The 15,582-nt window shown below is 50.5% G+C and overlaps 1 protein-coding gene across 9 annotated transcripts in view; it reads right to left on the bottom strand.

Moving 5' to 3' along the window:
* The window catches only part of GEFmeso (Guanine nucleotide exchange factor in mesoderm), a 360,741-nt gene that overhangs the window by 123,568 nt on the left and 221,591 nt on the right, over nucleotides 1-15,582 (bottom strand). For 8 of the 9 annotated variants that reach the window (XM_071666347.1, XM_071666346.1, XM_071666349.1 and 5 more), the window contains one exon: nucleotides 3,146-4,096. In XM_071666347.1, coding sequence (XP_071522448.1) covers nucleotides 3,146-4,096 — 951 coding nt within the window. Of the gene's footprint in view, nucleotides 1-3,145; nucleotides 4,097-4,548; nucleotides 4,568-15,582 lie in introns of those variants that run through there. The other variant, XM_071666351.1, reaches the window with a different exon arrangement.

Genomic DNA, 15,582 nt, shown 5'->3' with positions numbered 1-15,582 from the left:
TTCTCCTCTAAAGACACATGACCATTGTACATGACCACACACACCACCCACAGCCTTCATCAAGTAATCATAAGATTAAAAATTCATTTTCATTAAAATTATCACACAATTTCTGGCAATAAAATATAAAAATAAACAATATATCAATATTATTATCCCAACTATTGTTATTATCACACAATCACCCTCCACCTCGTTACTAGTATACTTGTAACAAAACCAACACCTCACTTGACCAGCGTGACAAAGTTACTATACTGTAACAGCCTGATGCACACCGCCTCCCCACGTCACTCTCGCTTGGGGTTAGGTTAATACCCTTAAAGGTCAGGTCAAAGGCCAAGCCATCATACTGCCCCCCTGTAAGATAGTAAAGTGTGTGTGTGTGTGTGTGTGTGTGTGTGTGTGTAGATACATGGCACTCTCAGGAGTATACAGAAGTGCACATGGGGTTATGGACGAGCACTTCCAAGACATGGCAGCCACCCAGGAATGATGCCTTGCATCTGGAATGATGTTATCCTCTGACTGGCACGTCGGGAAAACACCTGGAGGTCGTCCCCTTGATGCTGGAAGCTTTATGGAATACTGGAAGGCCAGCAAAATGATGACCAGCTCACCATGAACGTGTGGTCGTTCCGTCGTATAGCCAATTAGACCCATCGTCTGTTGCTAGTACGTGGCATCAAACATGACCTAAAATGGGCATCATGTTACGAGTACCAACCACGCCATCGGCAATAACCACAACAGGTGATCACTAACAAGTGTGACGTCACTACGTTAGGTTACCACGACACAACAATGAGAGGTCAATAAAGAGGGATTCATGCCAGGCTAACCCAAGCTAAACACCTCGTTACTCCCCACAAGTACCCAGTGCAGGGCGTGATCTGATGGTGGTACACTATCAAGCATGGCTCGTCTATCCATATGACGCCCTTGGGAGGACTTTCCGGGAAGGAGGTGTTTATGCATGGTGACCAAGAGGGTTTAAACTCGTCTTAAGATAAGTGAGGACAGTCCTAGTTCAGAGTAAGGTGTGGTGGCAGGAACAGCAGCAGTAAAGTAACAACACAGCAGCAGTAAAGTAACAACACAGCAGGAGGAGGAGGAGGAGGGTACGTGTAAGGAGAGTGGTGTGTGTGTGTGTGTGTGTGTGGACTCTCCATACTTACTCAGCTGCCGCGCCAACCGACGCCCCTCCCAGCCTGACGCCAATATGCAAATTAAGTAAATGTTAACAGTGTGGCAGCGATTCTGGCGGCTGCTGGTCCCTCCTGACGCGCCGCCAGCGAGCCTACGACCGCTTGGTTAATAGGGAAGACATCAGCTGTGCAATTACCCGGACCAGGAAGAGAGAGGCGCTCGGCTTAAAGGTACCCCAACCCCAGATATCATGAACGTGGAGGAATGACTTTAATAATCTTTCCCCAGCTCTCTCTCTCTCTCTCTCTCTCTCTCTCTCTCTCTCTCTCTCTCTCTCTCTCTCTCTCTCTCTCTCTCTCCCACATCTTGCCAGCCTCCGCCCTGGTGCCCCGAGCCAACCCACCCCCCGTGCCGATCAAATTGCACTTCCCCTGCAAGCCTCGGAGGGTAGCGGCCGCCCGCCACACACGTGGGCCCTCGGCTGGAGGCTGCCTCGCCCCACCATGATCCCTTCCATTCACGAACTCCTCCTCTTCCCCCTCCTCTCCCTCACCACCAGTTCATCTCCTCCTCCTCCTCCCCAACACCAATCACCAGCTCAAATCGATTTAGTTATCTGTCGGTCATTAGCATAAAAGCGTTTCACGAAGGATTCAATTTTTTTTTCTCCCTCAAAGTAAACTGAAACTTTGGTCTATCAGATTCTGATGGTCTCCTGTGTGATGGTCTGGGAGGTCTTCTGCCCACGACAATTCGGTCTAGGACCAAGCTGTCCAGCTGATCCTTTGTCACTCAGGCAGTAGGAGGCCTCGACCAGTAGGCCTACGTAACCACTACATCCTGGTTGGTCGGCTACACTTGGTGAAAAAGACTTTTTCAAAACCTTTACAAATTTCTCCCCGGATGTTTACCGTACACTCTCTTCCTGGGGTTACTCCAACTTTCCATTTCACTGGAAATATTCTGACCAGTTTCCTAAACCTGTACAGCCAAGAGCAATCGTGACGAAGAATTTTCAGAGAGAAAATGTAGCCCTTAAACACAACGGTATGAAACCCTTGTGTCAGGTCATAGATCAGTCCATCATATACATCTCTCCCGTCTGGTCGCGAGTTTAGCCTCAGTTAACCTGGAGGACATCTCGGGGTACATCCACACCAGGTTTTCATCAGACAGATGTACAAACAGACTTTCTGAAAACATATAAGTTACTCCTCAGCTGGTGTCCAGGGAGGCCTATGGTGTTTGTTACCTGAACCGCTGAGGAACAAGACGGCAGGTCCAGCTCCGGCATGGCTTCCTCAGACTACACTAACCCTACCCTCACCCACCTGCCTGCTGCTCACTCACGATATAATCATCTACAGAATCATTTGCTCAGCTTTCAGTGTGCAAGACGTCTGTTTATAAGGTGGTCATTCCTTGTACAGTAGTCTGTATATAACACTTTCTGAATTTTTTACTTATACAAGAACCAGAGTTCCCCAGATGTCTGTATACTAGAGTCTTGGATGTTCCCTGGTTTTGTGGTGAGGGAAAGTCCAAAAACAGAGTCCTCAGCTTGGCTGTACGAGGAGAGGTTCCACTCTGGTCTAAACCTCTCATCGACTCTCACATTCAAGTTCCTCGTTTCGTACATCCTGACCCAGCACGATGTACCCGCACTGTACTGCGGGGAATGTTTCAGACCTTACCTCCGTCCACTCTGTCATCATCACTATACCCGTCCCCCTACCCAGGCCTGACCTTACCTTGCCATCCCACACCAACTAACCTGACCATCACCATCTCCGGCACTATGTCTGGCTCCCAACATAGGACTTAACACGGTAACTAGAACTAAACATTCCCTCACTTTACGGGCAATCCTATGTGAGGGTTCTCAGGGCAACATGTCAGATGTAGGACACGGGAAGTAAGCTGTGGAAGGCTGGAGGATAGAGGAGGTGTGGGTGGGAGAGGGTTAAAGGTGGAGGACGGTGTGGGAGTGGCTCACCTGTGCGCTGCGCCTTCTCCCGCCTGGTCTTGATGGTTCGATCCCTCCGTCGGGTGGTCTCCTCGGTGTCCGAGTGGTCGGCGTCGTTGTCCTCGAGGCTCTCGGCCGAGGCCAAGTACGAGGTTGTCGCTCCCGCTGGGCCTCGAGGAAGGGAGTTGGAAGACGAGGATGACGAGGACGAGGAGGATATCGACGAGAGCGGACGGTACACATCCTTGAACTTGCGGGGATCGAACCCTACGTTAGGCGGAGCGGTGTGTGGAGCACCTGAGGTACTGTCAGACGGTGTGCTGCCGGACTGGCCGCCATCTTTGAACTTAACAAACTGTGGCTCGGCGTAGATGTGTTCCTTCTTTAGTCTCTTGTCTAGGTTGTCGTAAAGCTGCGAGGACGAGTCCAGGCCTCTCTCTATGTCCTCGAACATGGAGGTTATGGACTCAGCCAGACTCACCTTGGCACTACACCTACACAAGTCTCTCCTGTTCCTCGATACGCCACACTTATCACACTTAGAACTGTCACTGTCTTGAGAACTGTTATTGTTCACTTGGTTCTTATTGTCTACATCGTTCTCCTCAATGAAGAGCCGCTCGTTACCTGAGCTAGTGTTCCCTGTATATAACCCATTTTCTTTGACACTTTTATACCCATTTTCTTTGACACCTTTATACCCATTTTCTTTGACACTTTTTAACCCACTTTCTATAGCACCAGTATTTGCATTTTCTTTGGTTGACACAAGGTTCTCTTGACCGTCTCTCCTTACATCTAAATTGCCATTATCGAGTCCAAGGGAGCTGCCACTCTTCTCACCAGCACTCTCCTCTCTCACCACTCCCTCGCCCTCCCCGTCGCAGGTCCTCGGGGTCTGCGCGTCGCCACCATCATTCAGCCGGGCGTAGAGCGCATCGTACATGTTAAGGAGCGTGGGCACCAGGTCCGTGGAGATGCCTGCAAGCAACACAACAACAACTGTATTAGCAACACTGCAACCTGCACGTTGTTGCAAGGCATAAAAATGCATGACCACTTACCTGTCCTGCATGACAGAATAATGATGACAGAAAAATATTAAAGAAAACATGTTATGGAAATCCTACAATTCGAAAACATTACCTCGGGCAAATTTGGTACTCCATTTGATATGAGAGAGAGAGAGAGAGAGAGAGAGAGAGAGAGAGAGAGAGAGAGAGAGAGAGAGAGAGAGAGAGAGAGAGAGAGAGAGAGAGAGAGAGAGTGAGTTCATCTAAAATCAGATAGAAAAACAAACCCAAGACAATGAATGAGCAAGTAATCTTCCTTCCCAGTAGATCAGGAACGTCAGAGATAAGACACACCATCAAGCTGGTATGTGTTGTATATATAAACAAGTACGTCTTACTTGTCTCCTCACACACACTCACCTGCTCATCAGTCTGCTTATATGGGCAAGGTAGCCAGCGTGACCTTGGTCAGAGTACCACACATTCCTGCAGCTGTATGGGACAATCCTGAGCCTCTCATCCAACGTAAACAAGACATTCCACCTGCATTACTGAGCGCAACAACATCCACACCAGCTCATTACAACCTTAGTTCAGCGTTTTATGAACCAATGACACACGACGGAATCAACCACAGAGCCGAAGATGGCAAGGAGGAGCCTTGAATGTGGCAGAACACAGCCCCTGGGTGTCCAGTGGGCGGTTAGTGAAGCGCCTGAATTAGAAGTGACACTACACGATAAGCTATGATAACATGGCAATACAAATACTACATGGTCTAGCAGGAACTGCTAGAAAAATAATAATAATAAAACCGCAGTGTCTGTCAACACACGGAGCACGCTTGCTAAATTTTTCGTAAATGGGAAACATTCCGAAACCACCCTTACTGCCCCAGCGTACAGGGTCTGAATTCCTGAGGCGCCAGTGCTTGTGTTTGGACTATGAGTCACGGATTAGCGTAAGAGTAGCGCTGTAAAGGCGAGCGACGAGCGGTCATGAAGTCACCACTTGCTGCCACCGACCACCACAGCCCAGCCCGGCCCGGCCCACGGACCAGGCACAGCCACACCACAACTCCGACACTCTCCATCACAAACAATGATCCTCATTCAGATGGAATTAGCCGGCATCTCATCTAGCGTCTAGACACAGGAGATAACACGCGAGGGACAAGAAGGCAGAGCATGATAAGGAGAACACAATCAAGTTAAACGATAATAACTGTGAAGGTAGCGATGGAGACGGGGGTCGTGTGTAGCCCCTAAGCCACCCACCCCTCACATCTTGCCATATATCTCCTCATTAGCATGATGAGGTGACCTCTCGTGGACAACAACGTGACCTCCCACATCAGCGTGACCTCAAGACAACAACGGTACCGTTCAGGACGACAGTGTGTGACCTCTTCATGTGGACGACTTGGCCTAATGATGAGAAAGACTTAACCATCCATTACGAAAGCCTCGCCACGACACTCCAAACCTTGACTTACGATGATGACCTGACCTCGAGCGACTAATGGCCAGACTCGTGAGCCGAAGATAACCTCTACAGTGAGGCAACTCGACCCTTGAGAACGATTAAGTGTCATCCTAACCTGACGACCTACGTCATCCTGATGGTTCCACGTCTCTGATGTCACTCTAATCTTACACCAACTCGTCCTCCATCGCCACTCATCAGAAAATGAAACGAAAAATCTTACAACTTTTCAGATAATTGTGTTGATGTCTTGTTGTTGTTGTTGTTGTTGTTGTTGTTGTTGTTGATGTTGTTCATTCATTCGTGTGTATGTACGAGTGACACGAGTGTCGTGTGGGGGGAGGGGGGGCGGAGGGGACGTGAAAGTGGAGACTCGAGGAGGAAATGTACGAAAAACAAATGAGATGATGAAAGTAATGTCTAACTGGATCGTGAAGGAGAGGAAAGGCGTGAGAAAGTGAGAGCGAGGAGGAAATGAGAGTCAGGGAGAGTTGAAAGCTAAGCTGGTTGGCGCCACACACACACACACACACACACATACACACACACACACACACACATACACACACACACACACACACACACACACACACACACAATATGGACAAAGAGGGAGTCTCGCCACTGACGCACCTGCAAGTTAAGGCATTACTAACACGACTAAAATGTGGAGGTGAAGACCTTAGCAACAAACACTGGCACATGTAGGTAGCATCATGTGTCAGGGGTAACAAGCGTCCTCCATGATATCTCAGGACCAAGAACAGCTTCACCATCAGTGCCAGGGCTCACCATTAATGCCAGACCTCACTATCAGAGCCAAGGCTTCACCATCAATGCCAGTCCTCACCATCAGTAGCAAGTCTCACCATCAGTGCTGGTCCTCACCATCAACACCTAGCTACACCATCAGTGCTGGTCCTCACCATCCACGCCTCAGAAGGTCCCACTATACGAATAAACTCTCAACATACAAATGACTCCCTGACCACCACAGCACATCACTGGCAAGGCAACTGGGTCATAAGACCAGTTTATACACATTATATTCTGATGGAAAAATCACTACCGGTACAAACTGCTTGTAATCGAAGCTTCGAAGCGGAAAATGAACCGGATTGTTGGGTGACTGAATCAGCGGACGACTCAGAGAGAGAGAGAGGAGAGAGAGAGAGAGAGAGAGAGAGAGAGAGAGAGAGAGAGAGAGAGAGAGAGAGAGAGAGAGAGAGCAAGTACGTTTTCCCTTTATGACTAAGATAAGACTTCCCGAGTGTACACACCCTCCTCCCACCCCAGTGTACTGCATAACACTAACCATCACTGCATTACCACCTTGTCCCTCTACTGCCCAGATCCGACAGCAGTTATAATGTTAACATTTCCATATCAGGTAAATTCGCTCCGGCCCTCCCCCACCACCCCACACTGTACATACCCTCGTCAGGAGGCCTCTACATCCACTACGCCCTTGTATATCCACGTTAAGTTATCTCCATGAACTACATCCCTGATATCCACATACCTGCGTCATGTAGGCTCCTTCCTCTTCCCTGAACATCCCTTTACAAATAGCCATCTTCATGAACTACGCCCACTCCCACTGCTCCTACAAGCTTCCCTATACAACAAGTAGCTATCTACTCCAATAGTCTAATTCAAGCTTCATCTATATCAACTACACTTCGATTCCCCCCCCCCCACACTCCCTCCCTCCCAGTGCACAACTCCCTCACAACATGCCTACAACACTTCTGGAGAAAACATAGCGACAATTCACAATGAAAACAAGAAATTCCAGGAATTACCTGACCCGTTAGGATCATAGTTCAGGGCCGTCGAGAACCCAGTGGCCTGAACCAAGCCAGGTTCAGTCAAGACCCCAGCAGTGCCCTAAGCCAAGCCGGGTCCAATGTTGCAATCAAGATGCCCACCTACTTAAACCAAGCCGGGCACACACGGCCGGCGCTATCAACACGCTAATCTCCCCAGCAAAGCCAGGCCCGCAGAGTGCAATGATAATACCAATGGCCTCAATACATCTAGGTTCTCACACTCAGCAACGTGTGACACCCCTGCGCCAGGCCCAGCCGGGGGTCACCACGATGCCAGTGCTCTGACCTGTGACCAAATTCTTCTTCCACTGATGTGCTGTTACTGTGTCTCCTGCAGCCCAGACCGACGGTACGACCCTTGAGCACGACGGAACGACACTCGAACACGACACGGATCCGTGGGCATGACAATGCCACCCTGGAACACGACATTACGACTTCTGAGAACGATGTTACGACTCATGGATATGATGACCTGACCTGACCTGACCCTTAAGAGATAGGTTGAGGGTCAGACCATCCAATCCAGAGGGTCGTACCGTCATGGTGAAGGGGCCGAGCGCCACAGGACTGGACCAGGAACCTCTCTGATTATCTGAAGGCAACAAGCGAGTGTACACCACATGACGCGTGGGACGACGGCCACCGCTGCAGAGAGAACTGGGTCCCGGCAGAACCACGGACGGCCAAACCTAACTACACAAGAGCCAGCGAGGATAAACACTGCTGTTCCTCCCCAGGTCAAGCCAGGCCCCTGCCTGATACTCCCACCCCTACCACCGGCGGCCACACGGGCGCCCCTCCTGTATGCCTGGCCCTCGGCAAGTCCATCAAATGTTGCAAACTGTTATCGATACGACTCCTACACTTGCGTCAGACGAGCCAGTGTGAGCAGCAGTAGTTGTCCCTCCTCCTACTCCTCCTCCTCATATCCACTGGTCGCTAGGCTTTACGAGCCGCGAACAGCAACAGAAGAGTAGATCAGAATCAACAGTGCAATCGGAGCCATGACATCAACACTGTTGCTCAAGATTACTGTTTAATCCTACAATACTTGACTTTACGAAGCGACGCGAGGATAGTTTGGTTGACCACGTCACTCGCTAAGTTAAGTGTTACAAGATCTATGTAACAGAATGGATGAAAGGATTATATACCTACATAACTTGTGACATGACACGATCCTTAACCACAGTGGGACGATCCTTGAGGACAACCTTTGACTACGACGGTACGATCCCTGACCACAAGGGTCATGCACGACCTTTCGGTATGATAGCCTGAACTCTGACTGAACTCATAAAGGTCAGGTCAACAGCCCCATCATCCTACCCAAGCGTCGTACAGTCGTGTTGGAGGATCCTACAGTTGTGGACACAGAGTCAGTAGGACGAGACAGATCTACATGTTTCTGGATCCGACATGACGAGCCATCGGCGAGGAACACTTCAGGATCCAACACACAAATGTTCGTCCCACACACCACAGCTGAGGTGAGGGCCACACACCTCCCTAGGTCCTGCCACCAGTATCCTCTGGTCATGATGCTGGCAACGCACACACGCGTCATGTACCCCAGCTTCACAACAGTCCCATCTTCCTACGTTAGGTTCTGGGTCATCCCCAGTTCATTATAAATCCACTACATACCCCAGTAAAGGCTACAGCAACTGGCTCAGCTACGGAGCGTTAAGGGTAATGTTACTGCTACGTATGAGGACTCATAATGTGTAAACATATTACGAGGCAATCCGTCTTGTGGTCTTGTTTGTTACGACAGAGAATTATCAACACAATCACTGTTCGCCCACCCACCACCCTGCAGGGATAGTGTTGCTAGGGGTATGACGGCCCCACGTACAGTGTTGCTGGGGCTATGACGGTGATCCCGGCCCCACGTACAGTGTTGCTGGGGGTATGACGGCCCCACGTACAGTGTTGCTAGGGCTATGACGGTGATCCCGGCCCCACGTACAGTGTTGCTGGGGCTATGACGGCCCCACGTACAGTGTTGCTAGGGCTATGACGGTGATCACGGCCCCACGTACAGTGTTGCTGGGGCTATGACGGTGATCACGGCCCCACGTACAGTGTTGCTGGGGCTATGACGGTGATCCCGGCCCCACGTACAGTGTTGCTGGGGCTACGACGATGATCCCGACCCCACGTACAGTGTCTCAGGAGGTATTACTGTAATCTTAGCCGCACGTATAGTGTACCATGGGGTCTGCTGTACACGTCCGGTCTTCCCTCCCTCGCAAGTCTACACGGGCTAACAAGAGACGTACTGAAGCTTGTCCCTCCCCCATCTTGCAGGGAGAACAATTAATCAAATGCGTCTCACAAGTGATGTAACCTTAACAACACTGCCCACTAACCTCATTACACACACACACACACACACACACACACACACACACACACGACTGTTTCATATGGCCCCGGTAAATACCTAGGGAGGGTACCAAAGCAGCGTGGATACTGACGTTACCTAAGCTTACAAGCCGCAGCCTCCAACAGCTTCAGTGAACAGCTGAACACAAAAACTTGGATTCTGTCCGGACGCCATGGGAAAAAGGCCTCCCAGACCATCGTAAGGCAAGGTAAGGTCCTAGACACAGCTGGAATATATATATATATATATATATATATATATATATATATATATATATATATATATATATATATATATATATATATATATACAAGTTTATCAAGATATCACAACACTACTGTAACCCAGGCTATACAGCATGACAGGTGGTATATGAGGTGTGACTGAGGATGTAATGTTGTGAATGAGGAGATATGTGGCATATAATGTGCATGACACATGACAGACACATGTATGATGCATGACAGAGGCTGTATGAGGCATGACAGAGGCTGTGTGGGGCATAAAAGAGGCTGTGTGGGGAATGACAGAGGCTGTGTGGGGCATGACAGAGGCTGTATGAGGCATGACAGAAGCAGGAGGGGCAGCAACGGTGGCCTGGGGACCAGACCAGACAGTGTCAGATGATCATGCGCTTGACGCCATCAACTGACTGAGTCATCGTCTCCGCCTCCACTGCAGTACAACCCCCACCTCCGCCCCGGGCTGCGGCTGCGGCGGGAGGGGGGGGATGAGTTAACGTCATGACAGCAAGAGATGACACCGGCCGCATGAAGAGATGACACCGGCCGCAGGCTGGATACCGTGTAGTGTTCTGCTCATGTCGCATGCGGCAGTGGTAATCATGTGGTACAGTGTTCGACGCCACAGTATGGTGCGGAGGCCGCACTTCACCACACGAGCAGTGGTGGCGGTGGTGGTGATGGCAGACGCAGGAGGGAGACCGCTGCAAGACGCGCATGTAAACAGTCACAGGGATCAGGCTACCTCCCCTCAGTAACCTTAGTCTGGCCATAAATATTATACTGACGTAGACAAAGTCGTCTGGTGAGAACTGAACGCACCCAAGCAGCTGCGAACAACACACCTTAATGAAACCTTCTCCCACACACTTTACCGCACCGCAGGGGAGCTGACACACACACACACACACACACACACACACACACACACACACTCTCTCTCTCTCTCTCTCTCTCTCTCTCTCTCTCTCTCTCTCTCTCTCTCTCTCTCTCTCTCTTTCTCCTACAGATATTACTTCCATCTCTCCTACCGTGTCCTGGGCGTCTGCGAGTCTGGGGGTCTGCGGTGGTCTTCTGGTCCAATAGACCAAGTGACACCCCCCCCCCCCCGGCAATATAACTGACAGGTTGTACCCAACCCGTCAGGGCCATTCACGCCTCCACTGTTCTGGTTCTGGTTTGTCTATGTCCAGACCATCACGAGTGTCGCCCACAACACCACGTGTGTTATGAGTTGTCACCGTTGCTCTTGTGTTCTCTCGGCCCACAACTCCCAGGGGAAGCAAGAACAACCACCAAACAAGTACAACATGTATAACCATCACTACGACCACTATCAACACAACCACAACCACAACCATTGCCACCACGACCATGACCACCTCGACTACTACCACGGCAACAACCACCATTACAACCATTAGGACAACCGGTCCACCAGCGTGGCGCCTCACCCTACACACCAGTTCAACAGACGCATCATAACGGTGCGCCTCACCACAATATCAGGGAAGGCTATGCGGGCGTCAGACTGAGGGGCGGCGCACTGTGTGACAGCGGACTGTGGGGCGGCGCACTGTGGGCGTGGGTGCACCTGCCTCCGAGCGTGGGTGAACCTGCCCTCGGGCGTAGCTGGGCATGCCCACGGATGTGGTTAGGCGAGGGTGGACATACATGTCTGTGGGCGTGGGTGGGCGACGTGGTGAGCGAGGCGTTACCACGGAAGGGTCGCCCTCCCCTCCCACATCCACCACGGAAGGGTGCCGTTCCCTTCCCTCCCACAGAGACAGTACCATTACATCAACGAGACCCACCATCAACACGACACACTTGGTGCCACACAGCAAGATGCTGACTGTAACCCAACCCTGCAGACACAAGCAGACTCCCGCCCTCCACACCCAGCAGTGCCGTACGTCCACTAGCCAGGGGCGCTACCCACTGTACCCAGACCAGCAGTACCGTAGGTACACACCCAGGATGTACAGCAGTAACGTAGGTATACACCCAGGATGTACAGCAGTACCGTAGGTACGATGTACTATACGTTACCAGTACACCGTGGAGGAGGTAGCGGCACTGGTGGCTTTCCCGTGACACTGGCAACACTACGACTATCACACACACACACACACACACACACACACACACACACACATAACCCACCACAATACACATGTCTCTGTCATCATCATTACCTCCCCTTCATTACTTCTTCTAGCTATTAGTTTCTATCTTCACACTACTGGAGGATGTGCACGGCGCTGGAGCGGGTCTCTGTCACCAGCAGGATGGGGGTAGGTGAGGCGGGGTGTGCGGGGGACAACGCCTACAACACATGGGTCCTGGTACAAAGGTCTGACTGTGACATCACAAGACGACAAGGTCACCACGACTCAGGAGTCTCATCCCTTCCCAGCGTTCACGACGACCCTCACGACTCTCTTGTGGGGTCGTGGTGGTGGTGCTAGTGGCGGCTGCAATGGCTGAGGAGGGAGCGCCACCTCCTGACGACACCACACACACACCACACTGCACGTGAGGGCCTCCCATGCTTCACAGCCTCTCAACATTTAGCCAAGTCTCTGATGGTACACGCAGGTCACCTCTAACGATGAGGAATACATGATCGGAGACTCAATAGACCTATAAGCAAGCAGGAACAACCTAAAAACTCGAGGGTCGTACCTTTGTGCTCAAGGGTCGTACCGTCGTGCTCAAGGATCGTACCATCGTGCTCAAGTATCGTACCATCGTGCTTAAGGGTCGTACCGTCGTGTTCAAGGATCGTACCGTCGTGTTCGTACCGTCGTCTTCAAGGATCGTACCGTCGTGCTCAAGGATCGTACCGTCGTGCTCAAGGATCGTACCGTCGTGTTCAAGGATCGTACCGTCGTGCGTGCCCAGCAGTGTAGTGGAGCAGGAATCCGGCACAACAGCCCCCAGTACAGACGTCATCCACCCCAGCCCTGTATCAGTTGGCTGGCACTGTTGCTGCAACAGGCCAGGGGTCGAGGCCTTACACTGGCTCTACTACGGCTCTGTGTAGCATCCAGCTCTTGCCTCACAATGAGCTGCTGCTGCTGGCCGCCTCAAAACCTCCTTTAATTTAACCAGGTTAGAATCTTTGACGGAGAAAAATAACCCAAGTTTAAGGAAATATATAATCAGTGATTACCTTGCACAAATTGCCAACACCAAAAACTAAAAGCAAGCAAAATTATGATTCTAAAACCAACCTTGAAGTTCCGCTACTTACATACCTAACATGTAGCGGGACATTCCCTCAATAGGGATAGACCAACCCCATCTACACACCCGACCGCTACTTACATACTTAACATATCCCGTAATGGCGATGGACCACATCAATACGCCTCGCCACAGGCTCGACGCACGTGTCCTCAGCCTACACCAACATAAACAATGACCTCGACATGACGCAGACCGCTTCGTAAACACTGGCTTTGCATAGTAATGTGTGTGTGGTAGTGAGACGCGTCCATTCATCTCCTTCCTGCCACACACACTCACACGCGCGCGCGCGCGCGCGCTGGTAATGCTCACAATTCAAAGTAGTTATTGTGCCATCATCGTCCAAAATACTCCAAGCCCTCAAGCAGGCCACACACTAACTGCGCCAATCTCTTCTGCCATCTCTTCCTCTATCTTTCTTAAGTCACATTAAATACATTACTACCAGTCATGACGAGCCTCCCTCCTCACCCACACAACATTGCTCCACAACCGCTTTTCTAAAAATCTTCCACGTGACTTTAACTCGTCATCATTTATCTTCATATTTCTAACTACTTTTCAGAGGTCATCACTCTAATGTTCTCATTCCCCCACAGATTCATACACTTTTTCTTTCCATGAACGAAACAAAAAAATCGTGTCAGAATCTAACCAGATGATCTCCATCAACATGACATGAGGACCCCAAGCACAGCTCACAGCACCTCCAAGTCTCCTGCCTGGAACTGCTGGACTTTCACATTCGCTTTTCCCGCTTGGATTCTTCGTGAGCAAGACCTCCAACACCTTAAGTACGACCACGTAACCCGTGGGGAACGACAACCTCACCTCCTGACCACAAACGACTTCACCCCTCGGGTATGACGACTTACTCCTTGAGTACGAGGACTAGAGTCACCACACTCGAGGGGTAAATCATCGTACTCAAGGGTCAGGTTGTCGTACTGATGGGGTTACACTGCACGTGACCTCGCCATCTTATTCCACGATGCCTCGTTCCCCCGTCCTGGCTCAACTTAACAAAACAGCATCATCTGCATACACGAAGTGCCGTGACTTTATTTCTGTTCTGCTATGGCACAACCATCCCTGCCTTAGGGGCTTCCCCTTCCTACAGTCGTCTCAAGACTCGTTACGACCTCGAGCACCGAAGAAACGTTCAATATGCCAGCGACCTGAGACAGCAGGACGTGCCCCCTGTGTCTCCCTCACACCACTCATACTATCAGTAGGTCCTCAATACAGTTATGTCCGCCGTAAACTCTTAATATCATTCAACATCCTCATCATCAACTGCTCTGTCCTCATCCTTACGGGCCACGTCAAAGGCTTGGCCACCATACCCAAGGGTCGTACCGTCGGGATCCAGGGATCAGTTTGCTACAGATAGATACAGTGAACATCCGGGTCTGCAAGTCACACCTGGATATATTCCAGAGAGTAAGTTATACCATCAGGTCTGGACAGTATATATCAACCATCCAGACAACACTGGCACAACCTTCACCTGGCACTACCAACCCCTGCGCATCACTAGCGTTCCTCTTGCCATGACAAAACCCTCGTCATATCCCAAACAATCAGTGACGGCAGTAGTCATGATGTCAGTTACCCGCCGCTGCCGCGCGGGACACCGCTTCGAACCCCTCCCTTGACTCATAAAGTGAGTAAGACGGACGTGGGCAGGACTTCTGTGAAGGATACAACTGATGGTTACATGCGGGTGCTTCTGTAATGCCCCGACCGTTCAAGAGGTGAGCTGTGTCAAACATCATCCCTAGCACTACGAGGAGGAGTGTGCATACTTAATGAAGAATGTTTAAAATGCTTTCATGATAGACACATCACGGTATACATATGTAAGCTCTCTCTCTCTCTCTCTCTCTCTCTCTCTCTACTCTCTCTCTCTCTCTCTCTCTCTCTCTCTCTCTCTCTCTCTCTCTCTCTCCAGCCTCAGTACCCCCAGACGGCTCCGGGCTGGCGTCACCGGACACCAGCGTGACGGCGTCACGTTACGCTATCAGCAGCCTTATCATGGACAGGTAATTAGGCTTAACTGAATCCTAGGCGATAAACTACCTCTCAGGCAGCCCTCAGGGTCTTCCCAAGCAACACGAACCATAACTATTTACCACACGACCAAATGACCAACAATAAAGTAGTGGACGATATAAAAGACTAAAAGACTGGTGTCATAAATAACCACATCAACATCACACATCACCTGGAAACACAACAACAA

The sequence above is a fragment of the Panulirus ornatus genome, chromosome 11, assembly GCF_036320965.1.
Source record: "Panulirus ornatus isolate Po-2019 chromosome 11, ASM3632096v1, whole genome shotgun sequence".
NCBI lineage: Eukaryota > Metazoa > Arthropoda > Malacostraca > Decapoda > Palinuridae > Panulirus > Panulirus ornatus.
Note: the sequence above shows the minus strand (reverse complement) of the source record. Positions and strands in the feature narration are given on the sequence as shown.